General features: G+C 48.9%; 4 protein-coding genes across 4 annotated transcripts; 3 read left to right on the top strand and 1 right to left on the bottom strand.

Moving 5' to 3' along the window:
• The first annotated feature begins 2,839 nt into the window (after window positions 1-2,839).
• BKA55DRAFT_253529 (uncharacterized protein) lies at window positions 2,840-4,680 on the top strand. The gene is made up of 4 exons (XM_046185377.1): window positions 2,840-3,368; window positions 3,450-4,248; window positions 4,297-4,389; window positions 4,439-4,680. Exons 1-4 carry the CDS (start codon window positions 3,049-3,051, stop codon window positions 4,472-4,474), a joined length of 1,248 nt encoding a protein of 415 aa, XP_046054317.1. The 5' UTR covers window positions 2,840-3,048; the 3' UTR covers window positions 4,475-4,680.
• Window positions 4,681-5,533: 853 nt separating this feature from the next.
• BKA55DRAFT_686049 (Aldo/keto reductase family-domain-containing protein) lies at window positions 5,534-6,700 on the top strand (the record flags this gene model as incomplete). The annotated part of the gene is made up of 1 exon (XM_046198888.1): window positions 5,534-6,700. One exon carries the CDS (start codon window positions 5,534-5,536, stop codon window positions 6,698-6,700), a length of 1,167 nt encoding a protein of 388 aa, XP_046054316.1.
• A 354-nt stretch (window positions 6,701-7,054) lies between these two features.
• Window positions 7,055-10,537, top strand: BKA55DRAFT_590813 (beta-lactamase family protein; the record flags this gene model as incomplete). The annotated part of the gene is made up of 7 exons (XM_046195144.1): window positions 7,055-7,565; window positions 7,614-7,736; window positions 7,784-8,039; window positions 8,088-8,883; window positions 8,933-8,936; window positions 9,197-9,586; window positions 9,639-10,537. The coding sequence occupies 7 exons, from the start codon at window positions 7,055-7,057 to the stop codon at window positions 10,535-10,537; spliced, it is 2,979 nt and encodes a 992-aa protein (XP_046054315.1).
• A 500-nt stretch (window positions 10,538-11,037) lies between these two features.
• BKA55DRAFT_535500 (chaperonin 10-like protein) lies at window positions 11,038-12,039 on the bottom strand (the record flags this gene model as incomplete). Its single annotated transcript, XM_046189712.1, has 1 exon — window positions 11,038-12,039. The coding sequence occupies one exon, from the start codon at window positions 12,037-12,039 to the stop codon at window positions 11,038-11,040; it is 1,002 nt and encodes a 333-aa protein (XP_046054314.1).
• Between the last annotated feature and the right edge of the window lie 5,202 nt (window positions 12,040-17,241).

Genomic DNA, 17,241 nt, shown 5'->3' with positions numbered 1-17,241 from the left:
TCGCATCTGGATGTTTGTATCCATGCACCGATATCGTGATCTGCTCTGCTCCCTCCAATTCCACGTTGGTAGGACTTATCACAATCCTCTTCACCCCATTAACCGCTGGTGAAAAATCCCCAAAGACATGAACACTTTCTCGTGGAAGCGCTCGTTGTCGCGAAGATTTCGGCGTAACAAATAAATCTAGCGCATCTTCGTCTTCGTCGGTAGTAAGTTCAATCGCAAGAGCCTGCGACTTATTCCACGAGGGAAGAACGTAATCGACGTATTCGCTTTCAAGAACCTGCCCCTCAACAGCTTTCCAGATATCAATCTCTCCACCGGTGGAGCTTCCGTCCGTAGATCCTCTTTGCGCAGACATGATTCGTCGTAATGTTTCTCTCGCTTGTTCTTCGTCCAAAGCTTCGATATCGACTTCGAGATCCGTGTCCACTACGCAGATGCCGTCTCCTTCGGGAGCGACCTTGTCCACGAGCAACTTGAACTCCTCCCCACGTGCACCCTTCACTGCCAACATTGAACCTTTACTCAGCGTTGTAAAGTTTTCGCGTAATTGTCGCTCGAGTAGTGGTTTCCAGTCATCGGGGTTGTAGCCTGCTTCTAAGGGTCTGAGTCGAACATATGTGCCCTTTGGAAGTTGTCGCGCCTCGACCTTGATCTGAATACCGTCCACGTCCATTTGCTCGCTTTCCTGCGTCGGGTCTTGTTCCAGATCTATCACCTCTTTCGGCGACACGCATTCATCCTCTTGAATGCCCAAAGCCTCCGTCAACCAAGGACTCAGTCCCAATGTTCCCTCCGACGCTGAAAACTCTCTGATACCCGCAAAGACAGCATTTTTGTTCTTAGGATTCACGAGTCGGAATATCAACGGATTCGGTAGTTGTTGTGCGGTATCGGCATCGCTCGAGGAATATGACCATGGATCTGATCGGGCTGTCGTCGTCGAGGGTCGAGATCGCGCCGCGGCTAAAAGTTGTTCGAGAGCAGATTGTGGAAGAAGAATCTTGTCACCGCGAAGATTCTTGGTCGCTATCGCAGAGGGACTTATCACGGGTAATGCGCTCGACCACCGCAGGGGTGCTGGCTCTTCCATGATTGGGCTGTAATGTGTAGAAGTTATGATGTGAGGGTCTGTGATGGTTTTGGTGGGGGTTGATAAGATGGAATTACGTAGTGGCAGAATCAAACACGAAAAATGACAGTCATAAGGTGAGAAACAGAGATAGAAATGATAAGATTAATTAACCCTATTTTTTCTTCGAGTACAAAATGTTAGGAGCACTGAATCACGAGAAACTGACTCTCGGCGGCGATGCTCAGTCAGCCATTTCGGTGACGTTCTTCCAGCATCGTCCAGAAGACAGACGCATCAGATCTGAGCTGCCTACATGCCTTACATAATCGGAAATCCGATCTCCGACGGACTAACAAATCACCGACACCACGTGCATGTCGCTTTGACAATCTGTCCACCTCCTACATATTCGGTATCAGAGCTATCATTAGATCTCGCAGATCCGTATCATGAGTTGACTCAAAGCACAGACAATGTCCAACTCTTAATATCATGGTTAAAATTAGACTACAGACTATTCCTCAGACCCTGTTTAAAACATCCAAGTTTCCGTGCAACCCGGGGAGAATCCCGCCTCACTTTACACGTAGCAGACTGCAATGCCGGTTCAACACCAGTAATGTTGATTGTTCAGTGATCATCAGCGTCGTAACGTGGCTTGAGCAACTACGCGTAATCTCGCGCTACCTTCCAGTGTAACGAAGCTGGCGGGCTGTATCACAGCAGATCCGTCTTGGCAATCTGTATGGGCATAATGTCGATCGAAACAAAGACCCCAAACAGTTTTTTTTATTCACCGCTCTTACAAGTCCGCGACTCTGAGTGAAACAGAGCTATGTTGTTTGTGTGTTTGACCCCCACAGAATTTGAGCAATGGCTAAATGCAGCGTAACCCATCCATGATGGCTGAATTCAAGCGGTCATGATGAGAGCCGGCAATGCATCCCCGGACCGACGAGATACAGAGCTTATTTCCTAGCTCTGTCCTGTTTCTTCGTAACTAAATTGTAGACTATGTGCCCTGAAAAGATATTCATTTCATCATTTCCTTACACCAGAGCTTATCTTGGCAATTTCGGACGCCGAGATGTAAGATCTGCGAAAGACCTGGTATGTTGATCAGGGCAGCTGTACACCTTTCTCTCCCCAAATGTGACACAGCTCATTTTACCCGCCATCCATCTTACAGTAAACACGTCTCAAAAGGGGGCTCTTTGATCTACGGAGTAAGGACCCCTACACGACCTACCCTTGCTCGTTATTAGCTCCCGCCGCAAAGCTCAGCTATTGAATGGTGCGCCTCCAAGATAAGATCCCCCAACTGATGCCATCTTGTCAAGATATCATCAGTCTGGCCGATTCTCTCACCTTGAAGTGCATCCAATCCCCACATCGACTGCTCACACGGGCCGATCTCCAAGGCCCCCCTCCCTCACCTCTCACAACCACTGTACTATGCATGTCTGTATCCGGTTCAGCCGGGACGTTTTATGTATCTGTTTTTGGTGTTGTTGAGTGTCCCCCACTTGATCATCAAGCTTTTAACTAACAAGCTTGTGTAATGTAATTTGTAGCTTGACTCACAGCGCAAACGTGCAGCATGTTAAACCCTCCGAGCCACCTGAACTTGGCTCGCCAATCCAATCTCATCTCAGCCCATCTTTCTACTATCCTGGCCATGTCATGTCCCCATCCCACCCAAACGGCGCATATCTCCCCCAGACCAAATCTCATCCCAGTAAATCGTTGCCGCTTTGGCCGCTGGCATGACACGGCCCATCCCTCATGTCTTGTCTCAACATCTGTACTCCGTATATAGTTATATATCCTTCACCACCAACCCTCATGGCTCTCCTTCTTCTTCTCTATCATTTCCCCCCTTATATCCCCCATTAGCCCTCCTTGCCAGTTGGGCTGCCCCATTCCATTGAAAACACAGTCCTTTATAATACTCATGCCAGCCTGACATGAGCCAAGTTATCGTCAACCACCAAACGCGCGCAGAGATCACCAAGATCCAAACAAAGGGCTTGACCCTCTTTGACACTCTATACAATTCTCTCGTCCTTCGTCACACCCTTCCTTACCTCCCCGTATCAGGCCTTTTAAACCTCGCCGCAACCTGTCGCGATATACGTTATCTCCTCCACGAAACACCCGGTGTCTTTCGTCATATTGATCTTACACGGGTCAAGACAGCGCATTGTGAAGACGCCCATAAAGAAACAGAGCGCAATCTTGCAGTTTGGCACAATGTCACTCTTTCTGATTACCTGACTGAAGATGAGTGAGTTCTCATTATCCACTCTACCCTTGTCCATTGCGCTGCGACCACTTTAAAACGGCTGTTAGCTTACAGGATCCATAGCTTCTATGCCGGGCCCTTGAGGGGCATTTTCACTACCCTACGACAACGCGATATTCTTCGTGATGTTCAATCTCTAATCCTCGACGGCCTCTCAGTCACAGCTGAGCTGTGCCATGATATCATCAACGATCCGTCATACAGCGTGCGCATGCTCTCGATCCGCGGCGTCAATAACTTGAACCATGGCAAGCTTCGCGCTGCGCTAGCATACGCCTGTCGCAGTTCGCGCCCAGAGAACACCCCACGACTCAAAGCAATCTACGTCTTTGGCCCCATGCCCTGCGATGAAAATGCACAGCAAAACGACTCCGACGCCTGGTGGTCCAAAAAGGGTCGTGTCCTCAACAGCACCAGCGACATGGACGACTGGGCCCAATGTCTGCTCGCCTGCCAAAGCCTAATCTCCTTCGACACAGTGCTCTGCCAAGGTCCTCGCCACGCCAGCTCACCAGCCTTTGGGTCCTGCAGCGTCTCCTCGCCCTGCAACCCAGCCGTAGCAACCTTCTCCGTGGGCGGCTGCGCAGGCTGTGGCAAAGCGCCCGAGGGTGTCATGACGGCCAAGACGCACTGCTCTTCGCTACCTCTACTAGCTCCGCCGCCGATCCTCTCGTCATCCGTGCAGGCTGCCACGACACCGCGCCCGGGACATGAGGATTTCGTGCCGAGGTGTGCTGATTGTTTGAGGGATAGGTTTTGTGTTGCTTGTAATAAGTGGTGGTGTGAGACGTGTTATCACCCTTTTGGGGGTGATGATACGAAGAGACATGTTTCGCGAAGCTGCTGGGAATGCGGCATCAATGTGCGCAACCTTTACCATCATTGAATATGGAAGCTAATTGGTATCTAGTGTAACGATTGTATTGAACGCACGCAAAAGTTTTGCAAAAAGTGCGGCGGCGGATACTGTCTCATTCACAATGAAGGATCATCAAGCGCCTTTGTAAGTTTCCCCATCTTTCTAGACAAGAACGTTTACTGACTATTCTTAGTGCGACTGTATGTCATTCCACTCTTCACTGTCTTAAATCTATCTAACTTGCTTCACAGGGTGTTTCTGTCGAGGTCGTGGTCTCAGACGAGTCTGATGCACCACGTATTTGACATGTGTCAGTCAAGGTGGAATGCAACCTCACATCTGATCATGGTACAGTAAATGACTTGGCGCATTTGACAAGGTCCCTGGGATATGAAATGGAGTCCCTTTGGAAAGTGGACTGAGCGAGGCGTCATGATGAAGCGTATTCGGATTTCCACTCTGGTTTGTTTTCTTTGCTGGTTGCTTTGGAGTCGGGGCGTAAAATATGGATTGGATGAAACTCGACTCTTTTCAGATACTCACCACTTTTTTGTTTTCAATAATTGATTATACAAGGACTGGCTCCTGGAATCATACCACTTTTCCGCTCCAATCTTGAATAAGGCGACTCAGATGAGATATGGCACGATACCATCTCGAACCACCACTGCACCCCAGTCTCCCCGCTCGGAGTCAAAGTAGATCCGATAGAACATGGTTATGGAACGGAAATAGAACAAGTTAGTGAATCCACTCATTTTGGGGGTTTCATTTGGGGGTCACGATCTATTTTATTATTCCATTGCTGATCGCTCACCTTAAAACTATCTCATTCCCCTCTCTTCACTGTACTCACAATTTACAACGTGCACATTTGACAGGTCAGGTCCAGATGGCGCAACCGAATGCGCAAATTACGTACTCGGTCCAATACTTCTCTTTCAGGTTTGGTCTTGTCGGTCCGTCGGGCGGATAATTCCCTCTCTATTTGATAATGATTCATCATAGAGTGACACTGATATGCTCGCGATCGCGCTTGATGGCGATGGATCGCTCGATTAGGGGCGACCCTTGAAATTACTAACGGACCCTTGTTTTTTTCTTCCTTTCGTGATAGATAACTTTCACAGACAGAGAATTTTATTTCTTCACTTGTGATAATTGTTTCGTGCTCCCGATATCGCCGAGCCCCTCCACTACCCGAAAACTCCAACGCCGCAAAATAACGGACCCAAGACTCTAGATCCAATTCTCAAGCGCATTCTTTTCTCCTCTCTCAATCTTGACCATGGCTGTCGAAAGAAAACCTCTCTCAGAGGTCATCCCTCCTCTCATCCTCGGAACAGCAACGTTCAACCACCAATACCATCCCGATCCAACTCACATGCCCTACACCGACATCGTAGGCCGCGCCCTCGCCCACAACATCCTCGGCTTCGATACATCTCCCTACTACGGACCCTCCGAGATCCTCCTCGGCGATGCGCTACGAAAATTAACGCCTCCCCCACCGAGGGAGAATTACTTCCTCATCACGAAAGCTGGGCGCATTGCGGGTGATGAGTTTGATTACTCACCCGCTTGGATCCGATATAGTGTTTGTCGCAGTCTTGAGAGACTGGGCACTTCGTATCTTGATCTTGTGTACACGCATGATGTGGAGTTTGTTTCGCCCGAGGAGGTCCTTGCCGCTGTTACGGAGCTTCGACGGTTGAGGGATCAAGGTCTTATTCGATATGTCGGAATCAGCGGATATCCTGTTGATACGCTTGCGTCGCTGGCAGAGATTATCTTGCGCGAGACGGGAGAGCCGTTGGACGCTGTTATGTCGTATAGCAACTTCTGCGTGCAGAATAGCCAGCTGGGAAACAAGGCATTGCTAGATCGGTTCCAAGCAGCTGGCGTAGACTGCGTGCCGAACGCCAGCATGCTCGGTATGGGACTGCTAACCACCCGCGGTATCGACAACAGCCCCATGCGCGCATGGCACCCCGCCCCAGAAGAACTCCGCGACCTATGCGCCAAACTCTCCAACATCGCACAAGACGCAGGCGAACATCTCGAAGAAGTAGCCATCCGATGGGCGCTCGAGAACTGGGCGCTCGTGGGTTCTCAATTCGGCACAAAGATAAATCCCAGCAACACAGGCCGTCTCGGCGTAAGCGTCATGGGCGTATCAAGCGTAGACGAACTCGAAGAAACATGGGCCCTGTGGACGAGCGTAGTAGGCCTTGTAGGCGATGAAGAAGCGACGCAGCGCAAGGTAAAGATTGAGAGTCTCGTGAGGGAAAGGATGTGGCCTGCGCTTGGAAACTGGAAGGATTATGCGTGGGAGAGCGGCGGTCCTGAATTTGTTAATGCGAGACGGGTTGAGGATATGGGGGTTGTGCCGAGAGATGAGACGGCGGTGCGGTGGAGGTTGATACCCAGTGCGATGAACTCACCCAAGATTTAACGTGAGGATTATGAATAGATGATTTGTTTTTCTGTTATGACGAGGGGTGAGTGATTGATGCAGGGCCAAGAGAATAATATGGGGATGTGCATCGTATCTCGCATTCAACCTTGCTTTAGCGCGACGCCGTCTTACAACTGCCATGTCGATCATCTAGATCTTCATCCCGAGATCTCAGCACCGAATGACGATGGATCTGAAGATGCGTTTCTTTCGTATTTCGTATTTTGGACGCGAATTGATGTTGATAGTCTTCAGATGATACGTGAAGTGAGGTATAAGAGCTCTGCTTTCGTCGGACATGATGAATGACAGTATACATGTGAGACAGTCTCTATTTACTAGGTCTCAACCATGAAATTCTCATACTCAACCGCTTACACACTGTCTTTGGCAGTTCAGTTCGCTACAGCGGAGCTCAAATGTCGTCCCCAAGGCCCTGTTCTCCCAAGACCAACAGCCCTCGCCAGCTCTCCAATCTTTCAAGCAGCAGCCGCCAACTTGACCGAAACTCTCGAAGCAGCTGTCTCAGGTTCAGTCACTGCAGGATGGCCTACAAACAATGTCTCCTTCTCACTCGCAGTGGTAAGCGCAGATCAAGACGACCCTGGTATGCCAATATGGGAGTATCACCACCTTACAGCCGCCAATACAAAGGGCACTAAGCACCTGAATAGAGATTCTCAGTATTTAGTTGGGTCTATAACAAAGGTGTTTACGGACTATGTGCTGATCAAGAGCGGTATGGATCTTGATGCGCCTGTTACGGAGTATCTTCCGGGGCTTGATGGGAAATCGAAGATTCAGTGGAGGGATGTAAGTTTGAGGATGTTGGCTTCGTACTTGAGTGGTACACCAGCGAACTGTAGGTTACCTCCTTTATCCGAATAAATAGTGTGCTAAGCATTGGTAGATGGGTTCCCCGACTTTTACTTGTTGAAAGAAATCTTCTTTGCATATGGTCTTCCCCCGATTGAAGATAGCGACTATCCACTATGCGGCGTTGTAGGTCTCAACAAGGGCTGCACAAGACAAGGTATGAAAAACCTACAAGGCAATGACATTTATATTAATTATGTTCAGAGATTCTTTCCGGAATGAAAAACTCTTACCCACAGACTACTCCTAACGAGAGGCCAGCTTACTCTAACATGGCCTTTGTCATTCTCGGCATGGCTCTTGAGGAGTATACCAGGAAGACCTTTGCACAGTTACTTGAAGAGTTTATTTCAATTCCATTGGATATGAAAAATACTTTCCCTTCACCTGGCGATGATGACCAAGCGGTAATTCCACCTGGGGAGAGCAGTTGGGGCTCAGACTACAAATTGAACACTCCGTAAGTTCAACACGACAAAAGGTGCCCTTCGATACTAACAACTATCAGTGCAGGAGGATTAGTTTCTTCCCTCTCTGATCTCTCCAGGTTCTCATATACCTTGCTCTCAAGAACCTTGAACATGACTTCAACTGAGATCAACGGCTGGCTCAAGCCCAGTGCCTTTGCGGGAGATGCATACACCATGACAGGCATGCCATGGGAGATCCTACGTCTATCAAACCTAACACCGGACCATCCTCATGCTGTTACACTGTATGGTAAGAGTGGTGGTGCGCAGAACTATAGAAGTCAGCTCAGCTTTGTGGATGACTATGGTCTAGCGATCATCATCTTGACTGCCGGTCCGATGAAGGCAGCGCCTATTCTTACGAATGCTATGCTCTCCACTTTCGTAGCTGCTGCTGATGAGGTTTCGCGGGATCAAGCGAAGAGGTATGAGCAGAAGTACATGAGCGATCACGAGAATGATGTTGCAATTGAAGCGTCGTTGAAACAAGACAAGGACTCAATGATCCTCGCATTACTACATCGCAACCGCACAGACATCCTCTCCAGTCTTACAGATATCTGGGGTCTGACGCTGGGCGACTTTCTTCCAAAAGTTGGACCCAAGATTCGAGTCTTTCCAAGTCAACTTCGTGAGAACGCGACAATAGATGGGAAGCCTGTTACGAAGGAGGTATGGCATTTGTGGCCTGATCTAAACTCAGGGTTTGAAACGGATCTTCCCGGAATTGAGATTGAAGAAATGAATTGCGTCGGTTGGTCGATTCAGGATTGGGTTCATTATGGGGGTGAGCCTCTGGATCGGGTGTTGGTGTACGTTGGTGATGATGGAGATGTGAGAGGGTTTGAGGTGCCGTTCTTGCGATCGGGAATTCTGTACCCAGTCAAGTAAGACTAAGAACATATAATCTCTCACCAAGTAATTGAGTACATATTACGTTTCTAAACTAAATCCCTGAGGAGCGATGAGCTCCCTCATGCCAAGAGCAAGATGACTGTACATCATGAATTCAACTCATGATGGCTTACGTAACACCTCTCCCATCAAATCCATCGCGTCAACTCCAAAACCCATCACCACCACCTCTCTCATCCTCCAACTCCCACCATGGCCGGCCCACGTAAACCCAAACCCGCCGTCCCAAAAGGCCCATCAACAACCCTCATCCTCGACAACGGCGCCTCCACCATAAAAGCCGGTCTCATCCACTCCTCCACCATCCCCTCCGAACCCCGAATAATCCCCAACGTGATCGCCCGCGATCGCACGCGCAAAATCTACGTCGCATCCGAGCTAGAAAAATGCCGCGACTTTGGAGAGATGCAGTTCCGGAGACCTGTGGAGAAGGGGTTTATTGTTAACTGGGAGGCGCAGAAGGAGATTTGGGATAGGGAGATTTTTGAGAGGGAGGAGTTTGATCCTAAGGATGCGAGGTTGATACTGGCTGAGCCGCCGAATGGATTGCCGATTTTGCAGGCGAATTGTGATCAGATTGTTTTTGAGGAGTATGGGTTTGCGAGTTATTATCGGGGTATAGGTATGCAATCGGAAGTGGTGATGGGTTGAGACTGGAGTACTGATTGAGACAGGATCGACGTTTAATGCGTATCACGATGTGCAGAATATCTTTCGAACGCCGCAAGAAACTCCTACGGTCGCTAATACCCCCGCCGAAGCTGTCATGATCATCGATTCCGGATATTCACACACGACCATAACACCAGTCCTTCGGGGTCAACCGTTACAATCTGCGATCAAACGATTAGACGTCGGCGGCAAGGTTCTGACGAACTACCTCACACGATTAATCTCTCTGCGACACTTTGATATGCGTAACGACACATATATCGTCAACGAGATGAAAGAGCTATCATGCTACGTCTCACCCGACTTCAAAGCCGATCTCGAAAAGTCATGGAAGGGAACGAGAGGTGAACGTCGACCAGATTATCTGTCCGGCGGCGGTATCGCCAAAGATTACATCCTTCCCGATTTTCACACGCGTTTCAAAGGAACTCTTGTCGACTACGATCCCTCCCGGCACTCCAAATCCCGAAAACTAGCAGCCCAATCCGAAGAAGACGCCCTCACCCTACGTAACGAACGCTTCACCGTTCCCGAACTCATCTTCAACCCCTCAGACGCTGGGATCCGACAACCCGGTCTCGCAGACCTCGTCCAAGAATCTCTGCAAGAACTCCCCATTGGACTCTGGCCTGCTTTACTAGCCAATATTATTGTCGTTGGTGGAAATACGCATTTTGATGGGTTTATTCAGAGGTTGCAGAAGGAGGTTGTGCAGAGGGTGCCGGATGATTGTATCGTTAGGGTTGCGAGACCTGCGGACCCAGTTACGCATACTTGGTTTGGGGGTGCGAATCTGGCGTGTCACACTAATATTGAGAGGTTGGCTGTTACGAAGGCGGAGTATGAGGAGCATGGTGCTTCGTGGGTTGCGAGGAAGTTTGCTGCTGGGTTGGGGACTTGAGGGAGAGGGGGGTCTTGAGTATCTTCTTCTATCAGAGTCGAGGAGTGGTCCTTGGCGAGACGTTTGCATGGTCATTCGGCTGGCATATCGGATTTCGGAAACGTTTGACCTGAGCGGCAGAGCAAACACTGAGCGCGGGCTTCACATCCGGTCACAGATGGGCGAGCCATACTCCGACGATCACCCCGACAGTCGGTTGCGTTCCCATATCTACATCTCCTGCAAAGTCCACGCTCAACTAAGTATGCGATGGCCATTCGGACAAGCCAGCTTTGCACGTCACACCCTGGAGCCCAGTCAAAGGCTCCTGCGGACTTATTTGTCCATCAATATGGCATTGATGAACATGCTTTCAGGCCATCGCTAGACGCCTTGCACTTCACAAGCACAATGACAAAGCCGAAATACCAAGCAAACAAATACATTACTGTAACAATAGTCTATACATCTAATAACAAAACGCCCGCGTCAATCGCTCATGGTATCACAATACCCATCCCTTACTCAACATGAATCATAACCTTACCACCACTAGACCCCTTCTTCAAATGCTCAAAAGCCTTGTCCGCCTCCTTGAACCCAAACGTCGTATCAATCACAGTCTTGACCTTTCCCTCCACCAACCAATCCCTCAACTGATCCAGATCCTTCTTCTTATTCGCAGTAGCATACGTGACAAACTTTGCCTTTACGCCTCCTAGGAACGAAGGTCGCACGAGGTTCGTCGTTAGGCTGAGAACACTCTTGGCTGAGACATGACCGCCAACAAAGATGAAGCTGCTACCGGGGAGGAGGAAGTCGTTTGATGAAGCGTAGAGATTGGGTGGTGCATCACCGACGTTGTCGACGCAGTGTTTGAAGACTTGACCGCGTTTCTTGAGCTCGGCGATGACGTCGCTTGTTTTGTAGTCGATAATATCGTCCGCTCCCAAGCTTCTGCATAGATCTGCTTTTCCAGTCGAACACGACACTGTAACAGAGCATCCCAACGCCTTGGCAATCTGAATGCCCCAAAGTCCAACACCACCCGAACCACCATTCAGAAACACCTTATCACCACTCTTAACATACGGCGCAATAGTCTGATACGCCGTCAGTCCCGCCGTCCCAACACCAGCAGCCTGATCCAGATCCAAGCTCTGCGGAATAACACTGTAACCCTCCTTATCGCAAACCGTATACTCAGCAAGAGAACCCCAAGATTTTGTCGGCGACGCTCTGGCTAGAACGAAATCTCCTTCTTTCGCATCGGTCACGTCTTCTGCGACTGATACAACGTGGCCGCTGAGATCCATGCCTGGAATCTTGGGGAACGAAGTTATGAGACGGGATGCTACGCCGAGTTCGCAGACTTTGTAGTCAGCTGGGTTGAGGGCTGCGCGGGAGACTTTGACGAGAATCTGGCCGGGTTTGAGGGTTGTTGGTTTGGGGATTGTGGTGAGGTGGAAGACTTTTTCCATTGGGCCTGGATGGGCGACTTGCCATGCTTGCATTTCGGCCATTGTGAAGTTGTTTCTGTATTATTGCGTGAGGGGTTCGTTGGGTCAGTGTAAAACTAAAGAACGCTGAAGTCGAAGCCGAAGTTGATAACAAAGATGTGATGTAGTAGAATCGCCAATGATGAAATCACATGAAACAAAAGTCAATGGCATGCAGCGTGCGCATCATGATATAAGTATCAATGACGTCTTGAACAAGAGGCGAAAAAAATAAATAATTGTTAAGAACGGGTGGAGATGCCTCGGCTCATGAATCGGAACAAGGACCAAAACGGTTCTGGAAGCCCGTCGATTTTGTGGAGATATTTCTATATACGGCGTATGGTTTAAACTTTGTTATTAAACACTAGGATGTTATTATTCAGCTCGTTACATTCATGCAGCAGGAGTTATTCGATTACGTTCCACGTGTTGTTTTGCGTCCCGCGGGTAGAATTTTCGTAATGGGTTGTGGATTTGGATGGGTTGCATCGACGGAGATTGAAGCTTCGAGGGGGTTCGTGAGGTTTGCGGAGTGGTATTTTGGCGGAGTTTTGTGAGGTCTGCGGAGTTGGATGAGATTCATTTTGAGGTTGGACTTCCAATTCTCTGTAGACGAAGTGTCTTCAATGTGGCGACCTCCAAGGCGATGCCAGGTTGTGCGACTCAGACCACTTGGTGAGTTTGCGCGCATTCCTGCAACCTCTCACCAATGCATCTTGTGTATATCCGCAAGGCTCCAATTGTGTATCTTGAAGCGGCGACGTCAACCACATCGCGATCGTATTCAACATTGACACTTGTCAACGATCACCGTTGAAAAGCCTCGGTAACGGCCCAGCCTGAGGTCGGTCCGCTCACCCCACGTATGCCTCCCAGTCTGCTGGTCAATGCAATGGCTTCAGAACCCAGTATAACGGTACACACCCAGCCTTCCGCATCTTGTTCATAAAGGAGGCGCCTTGTAGCCACAGGATGAACGCTGCTTCAGCGACGGCGTAGGGTGGCATTGGTAGAGATCTCACTCCGATGGGGAGATAAGATCATGATGCTTGTATGTCGTGGCTTTTCGGTAATGCGAGAATGGCGTTGTGGTTGTCGCGTTCGAGATGTCCAGTAGGGTTGGTGATGTGAGGAGCGGCGACATCCTCGGAAGGTCAGCGCATTCAAGCTTGTGAAAGGACTGCGCATTTACTGTTGCGCGCTTGTTGTCTGCTGAAAGTCAGCTCTTGGATCATGATGGAAATGATCGGTCATTGTGACACGCGCAACGCGAGAGGCTGCTGGCGCATGAGCTTCATAGAAACAACTTGTCGAGTTGCGATACCGGAGCTATTGAACAAGCTGCATCTGGGAGGTATGAACGTTCTCAACACCGGTCAATTGATCGTCATTGATGGTAATTGTGGATGATGGAGCTTTCACTTCGAGTCAGAATCTGAAGTCCTGATCGATGATGCTTACTCACAACCCCAGATCCCCACGAAAACCAACCCTGCAGATCTAGGGTAACTTTCAGCAATCACATTTCAACAACGACAATCGCTAAACCGTTGCATTGTCAATGATCACCGCTTTTTTTTTTCGCATGTTACCCTATCAGATCTAAAGATCTTCATCATGTCATGTCAAAGCGGCGGTCGCCATTGATGATATGACGAGGTTTTCGTATGCACACGTTGACCGTTAAAAACACACGATACATGCGATCGCCATCCAGAATTTATCGTTTACACCAAGCCGGAAAGAGCACGGAGCTCATCATCACGAGACCTCAAATCATTATAAAACAGGAAAAAGATATACAATGCATCTGCGTGGAGCTGACGATCTTGGCGCCAAGGGGGAAGTCAATTCTATGGCTGAAGCATAATTGTAACTCTCCTGTTACCCTTTTTACTTTATGATTGCTACCCTATGGACATGGATCTATCTGATTTACGATACAGTGACGGGTGAGTCACGGATGTCTTGGCCGTCTGAACCGAACGGATTCAACGTTGCGTTTGGCATTTAGAGTCAATGGGCGAATCATTGAGAGGAAATGGAATGAATGGCTATTGTTGCATGTTGCGGGGAAGAAGAAATGAGATGGTGTGGATGGGATGGCAGCGTCGATCAGCGGGCGTGCCAGCATTGGACGGGCATCCGAGACAAGTGATGGTTGTCCTGGGCAATCATTACAATGAGATATCTAGAACTAATCATTCCATGGACTACAGAGAGGCAAAGAAGGATCAGTGCCGTCAGAGGCTTGCTCTACTTTACTAAAAATTAGCTGGAAAATATTGAATATGTCTGATGACTTGCTGGAATCCAGAATGCAACAACGCCACTCATAAGAGTCGATCTGATGAGTGACCTCCAATTAACCAGCAGAGCAACGAACGATATGGAACAAGACTGCATTCGGAATACGCATCCGCGTGTCTTCGGAAAAACGGCTATTCAGCATTCTCGGCCGAGTTACAAAATCACCATGCTTTTTTTTTATATATGAAAATTCTTTTCTTTTTTCTCCAGTCACGAGGAACCCCGGAGTTAGGCGTATTTAATGAGCTGGGGGAATCTGACACGATGGCTTCAGAGTGAGTCCGGCCGAGGACCCACTTGGATCAGAGACAAAAATTGATGTGATGTGAGCCCAGGGGTGATTTTTCGGCAAAGCTTAGGAAGAACTTCGAGACTCCAGTTTATATGGAGTGGTTGATGGAGTATTGCTTGGTCATGGTTGACATTACTCTATCTCAATAACCATCTGGTCTGTTCTTGTGACCCACGGAAATATGAGGGTCGAGTTAATACAATGGATCGATTCCGAGGCCATGGTTCAGATCATGTGTTGAAGCATCTGCTTCTGCTTCTGGTGAATCCAGTATCTCGGTGCAATATCAAGTGTAACTTCACTTCGCCACTGACATGCTTTATCTCGACTTGCAACGGAACCAATGGTGAATGCACCAATACAAGGTAGGTAATTAATTTACAGCCAACATGGTAATTGCGGCTATTCAATCCAGTATGTAATGTTTTCCATAATGTGAACTAGTCCCGTTCGCGGCAACCATTTACGGCTCGTGTGAGCGTTCCTTTGAGTCTTTGACGGAAGAAAACGCTGTACGGTATTACCAAACCGCAAACGCACCCCTGGCTTTTGAGTGGTGTGGTGCAGCCAGCACCTGTTCTTGGCCAGGCCCTTGACGTTTCGGCCCGGAAATTATGCATGACAGGACGATTCGCGGTTCTCGTGACGATGGTGGCTTATTCGTCTTCCTTTCAGACATCACCAACATCATCAATTCATCACTGACTATCGAATGTGAAGTTCTGAAGGAATCAGCGCTCGGTGAAACGGCGATTCTCCCCGCAGCGTCGCTTGGCTGAAAATCCGGAGATTCTGGGGTCAGATGCATGCCACTATAAGGAATCTCGGTCGCCGACTCGGAGGCACTCTTTCTCTTTTGACACTTTTCTCTGGGGGAGGAGTCTCAATCTTTTCCCCAGAGTGAGTGAGGTCTCATGAGTGGAAGCTATTACCCCAAGTATTGGGTTGGTTGCGGTGGTGAGCTCGGTCAATTACAACCCATCCATGCAGTCGGAGCGCAGGGGCGTAGCGTCTCGAGTACCACCGAGCGCTGCCCGGGGACCCCTTTTTGTATCTGTTTTTTCTGCTGGGTCTGCTCTTCACTGGCTGACTGATTCTACGTGTGGTGAATTTCCCCGCGTCGGACTTTTGAGGAGGGTGCTTGAGACTGCTGATTACTGGCTGAAGCTCAAAAAGTGTGGTGTATGCTTACGGAAACGTTAGCATGGGATTTTTTTAGATATGGTTACAGTTAAATCAGTGATCAACATCAAGATAGACTTCACTTCGCATTCAATCTAAGCTAATCTTTTAAAAATTCAGAAGGGTCAGTGCCACGATGATATTTTCATGGATTATACCGCCAGCTTGGTTCCCTCTTTCTTTAGAGTCCGTTCCCGTCTGACTCGAAACTCTAGAACATATTCCATGGATCTTTCTCTCATAGAAGGTCCCGTGACGGAAGAACAAGCGCAAGGAAATAAACGGCCGGGCGATACTCGGCGCTTCTCATGTAGACCCAGGCCCGTTAACGTTATGGGTCAACCGCCGTGGCCCCCTCCACTAAAAATACGGGCAAGTTAATTGTCTTTTTGTTCGGCCTTACTTCGTAGCACGCCCTCAGCGCAGCCCCACGAGATTCCCCAGACCAGCCCAGATCAAGATATTGGAGCACTTCAAGTTTTTCGTGATGATTTTTTAATTAAGAAAATGAGATCGGGAATGAGTAACGAACGTGTCTTGTGAGACAGTGACATGTTCACCACATGATTTTTTATCGTTGTACATGAAATCTTGGTTGTTGAGTCGGCAATGGGTATGTGATTAATTGGCCTTGGGCTTGATTGTTTATTGTGATGCTATTCAGTGTCATTCATGATGGATATGGAATGCATCTTCACTTAGACGCCCGAAATCTTCAAAGCTTTTCTCCGTACTTTTGCCATGTTTTTCTTACCCGCACCCCACTACCCGAACCTCATGGCATTCTTGCGGCCGCCTCCGCACTTTTTAGGGGCGTGCATACAGCGATATTGCCCCCTGTTCCCCCATTTACCGTGCCCCATGGGCCCCCGGGACCATTTTGGTCTGCCCCCCCTAGACTAACAACAGGCTATGGAGCTCGCAAAGCTCCGAGGTCATGGGCCATTTTCTGCTCTGTCGCGCCAAAACAGACGCGCAGAGTAGTAGGATCAGAAGAATCTGGATGCTCGTGAACGGCCGATGGTTGCCAAGTTTACCTTAGTTACCCGAGTAGGCAACTTGTAACCTTGCTCCTTTGCCCTTGTACCACTTCGAGTCCTTGGGACTCTTGACCTTGTTTGGATTAGCTGCGATGCAAGTTGGGCTTTTGCAGCTTACAGCAGTGTCAAGGGCATGGTAGACAGCTGTTGGTAACAGAAAGACACACGAACTTGCAGGCAATGCCTTCTTCAGTTCCGTCTGAGATTAAATAGACCTTGTTCCCCCCCTCCCTCGTACAGACTCTCTCTCCTCATCACAGCTCAACACTTCAACAACAGACCTTGTTTCACATCCTTCTCCTCTCTACTCCTGTGATTGACTTCACACAACAAATACCACCTCTTCCCCCCCTCATCCTTCTTCTTCTGCCTGGTTCACAAAAGATACCACCTTCAAAA

This window comes from Fusarium redolens (genome assembly GCF_020744475.1).
Source record: "Fusarium redolens strain MPI-CAGE-AT-0023 chromosome Unknown BKA55scaffold_3, whole genome shotgun sequence".
Taxonomy (NCBI): domain Eukaryota; kingdom Fungi; phylum Ascomycota; class Sordariomycetes; order Hypocreales; family Nectriaceae; genus Fusarium; species Fusarium redolens.
The sequence above is the reverse complement of the archived record's forward strand: the minus strand, read 5'-3'. Positions and strand labels throughout refer to the sequence as shown.

Coding starts and splice junctions, on each gene's coding strand:
- BKA55DRAFT_253529 (XM_046185377.1), top strand. CDS start 3,049: ATGAGCCAAGTTATCGTCAACCACCAAACGCGCGCAGAGATCACCAAG. Junction 4,249..4,296: donor GCTGGGAATGCGGCATCAAT/GTGCGCAACCTT, acceptor ATTGGTATCTAG/TGTAACGATTGTATTGAACG. Junction 4,390..4,438: donor AAGGATCATCAAGCGCCTTT/GTAAGTTTCCCC, acceptor GACTATTCTTAG/TGCGACTGTATGTCATTCCA.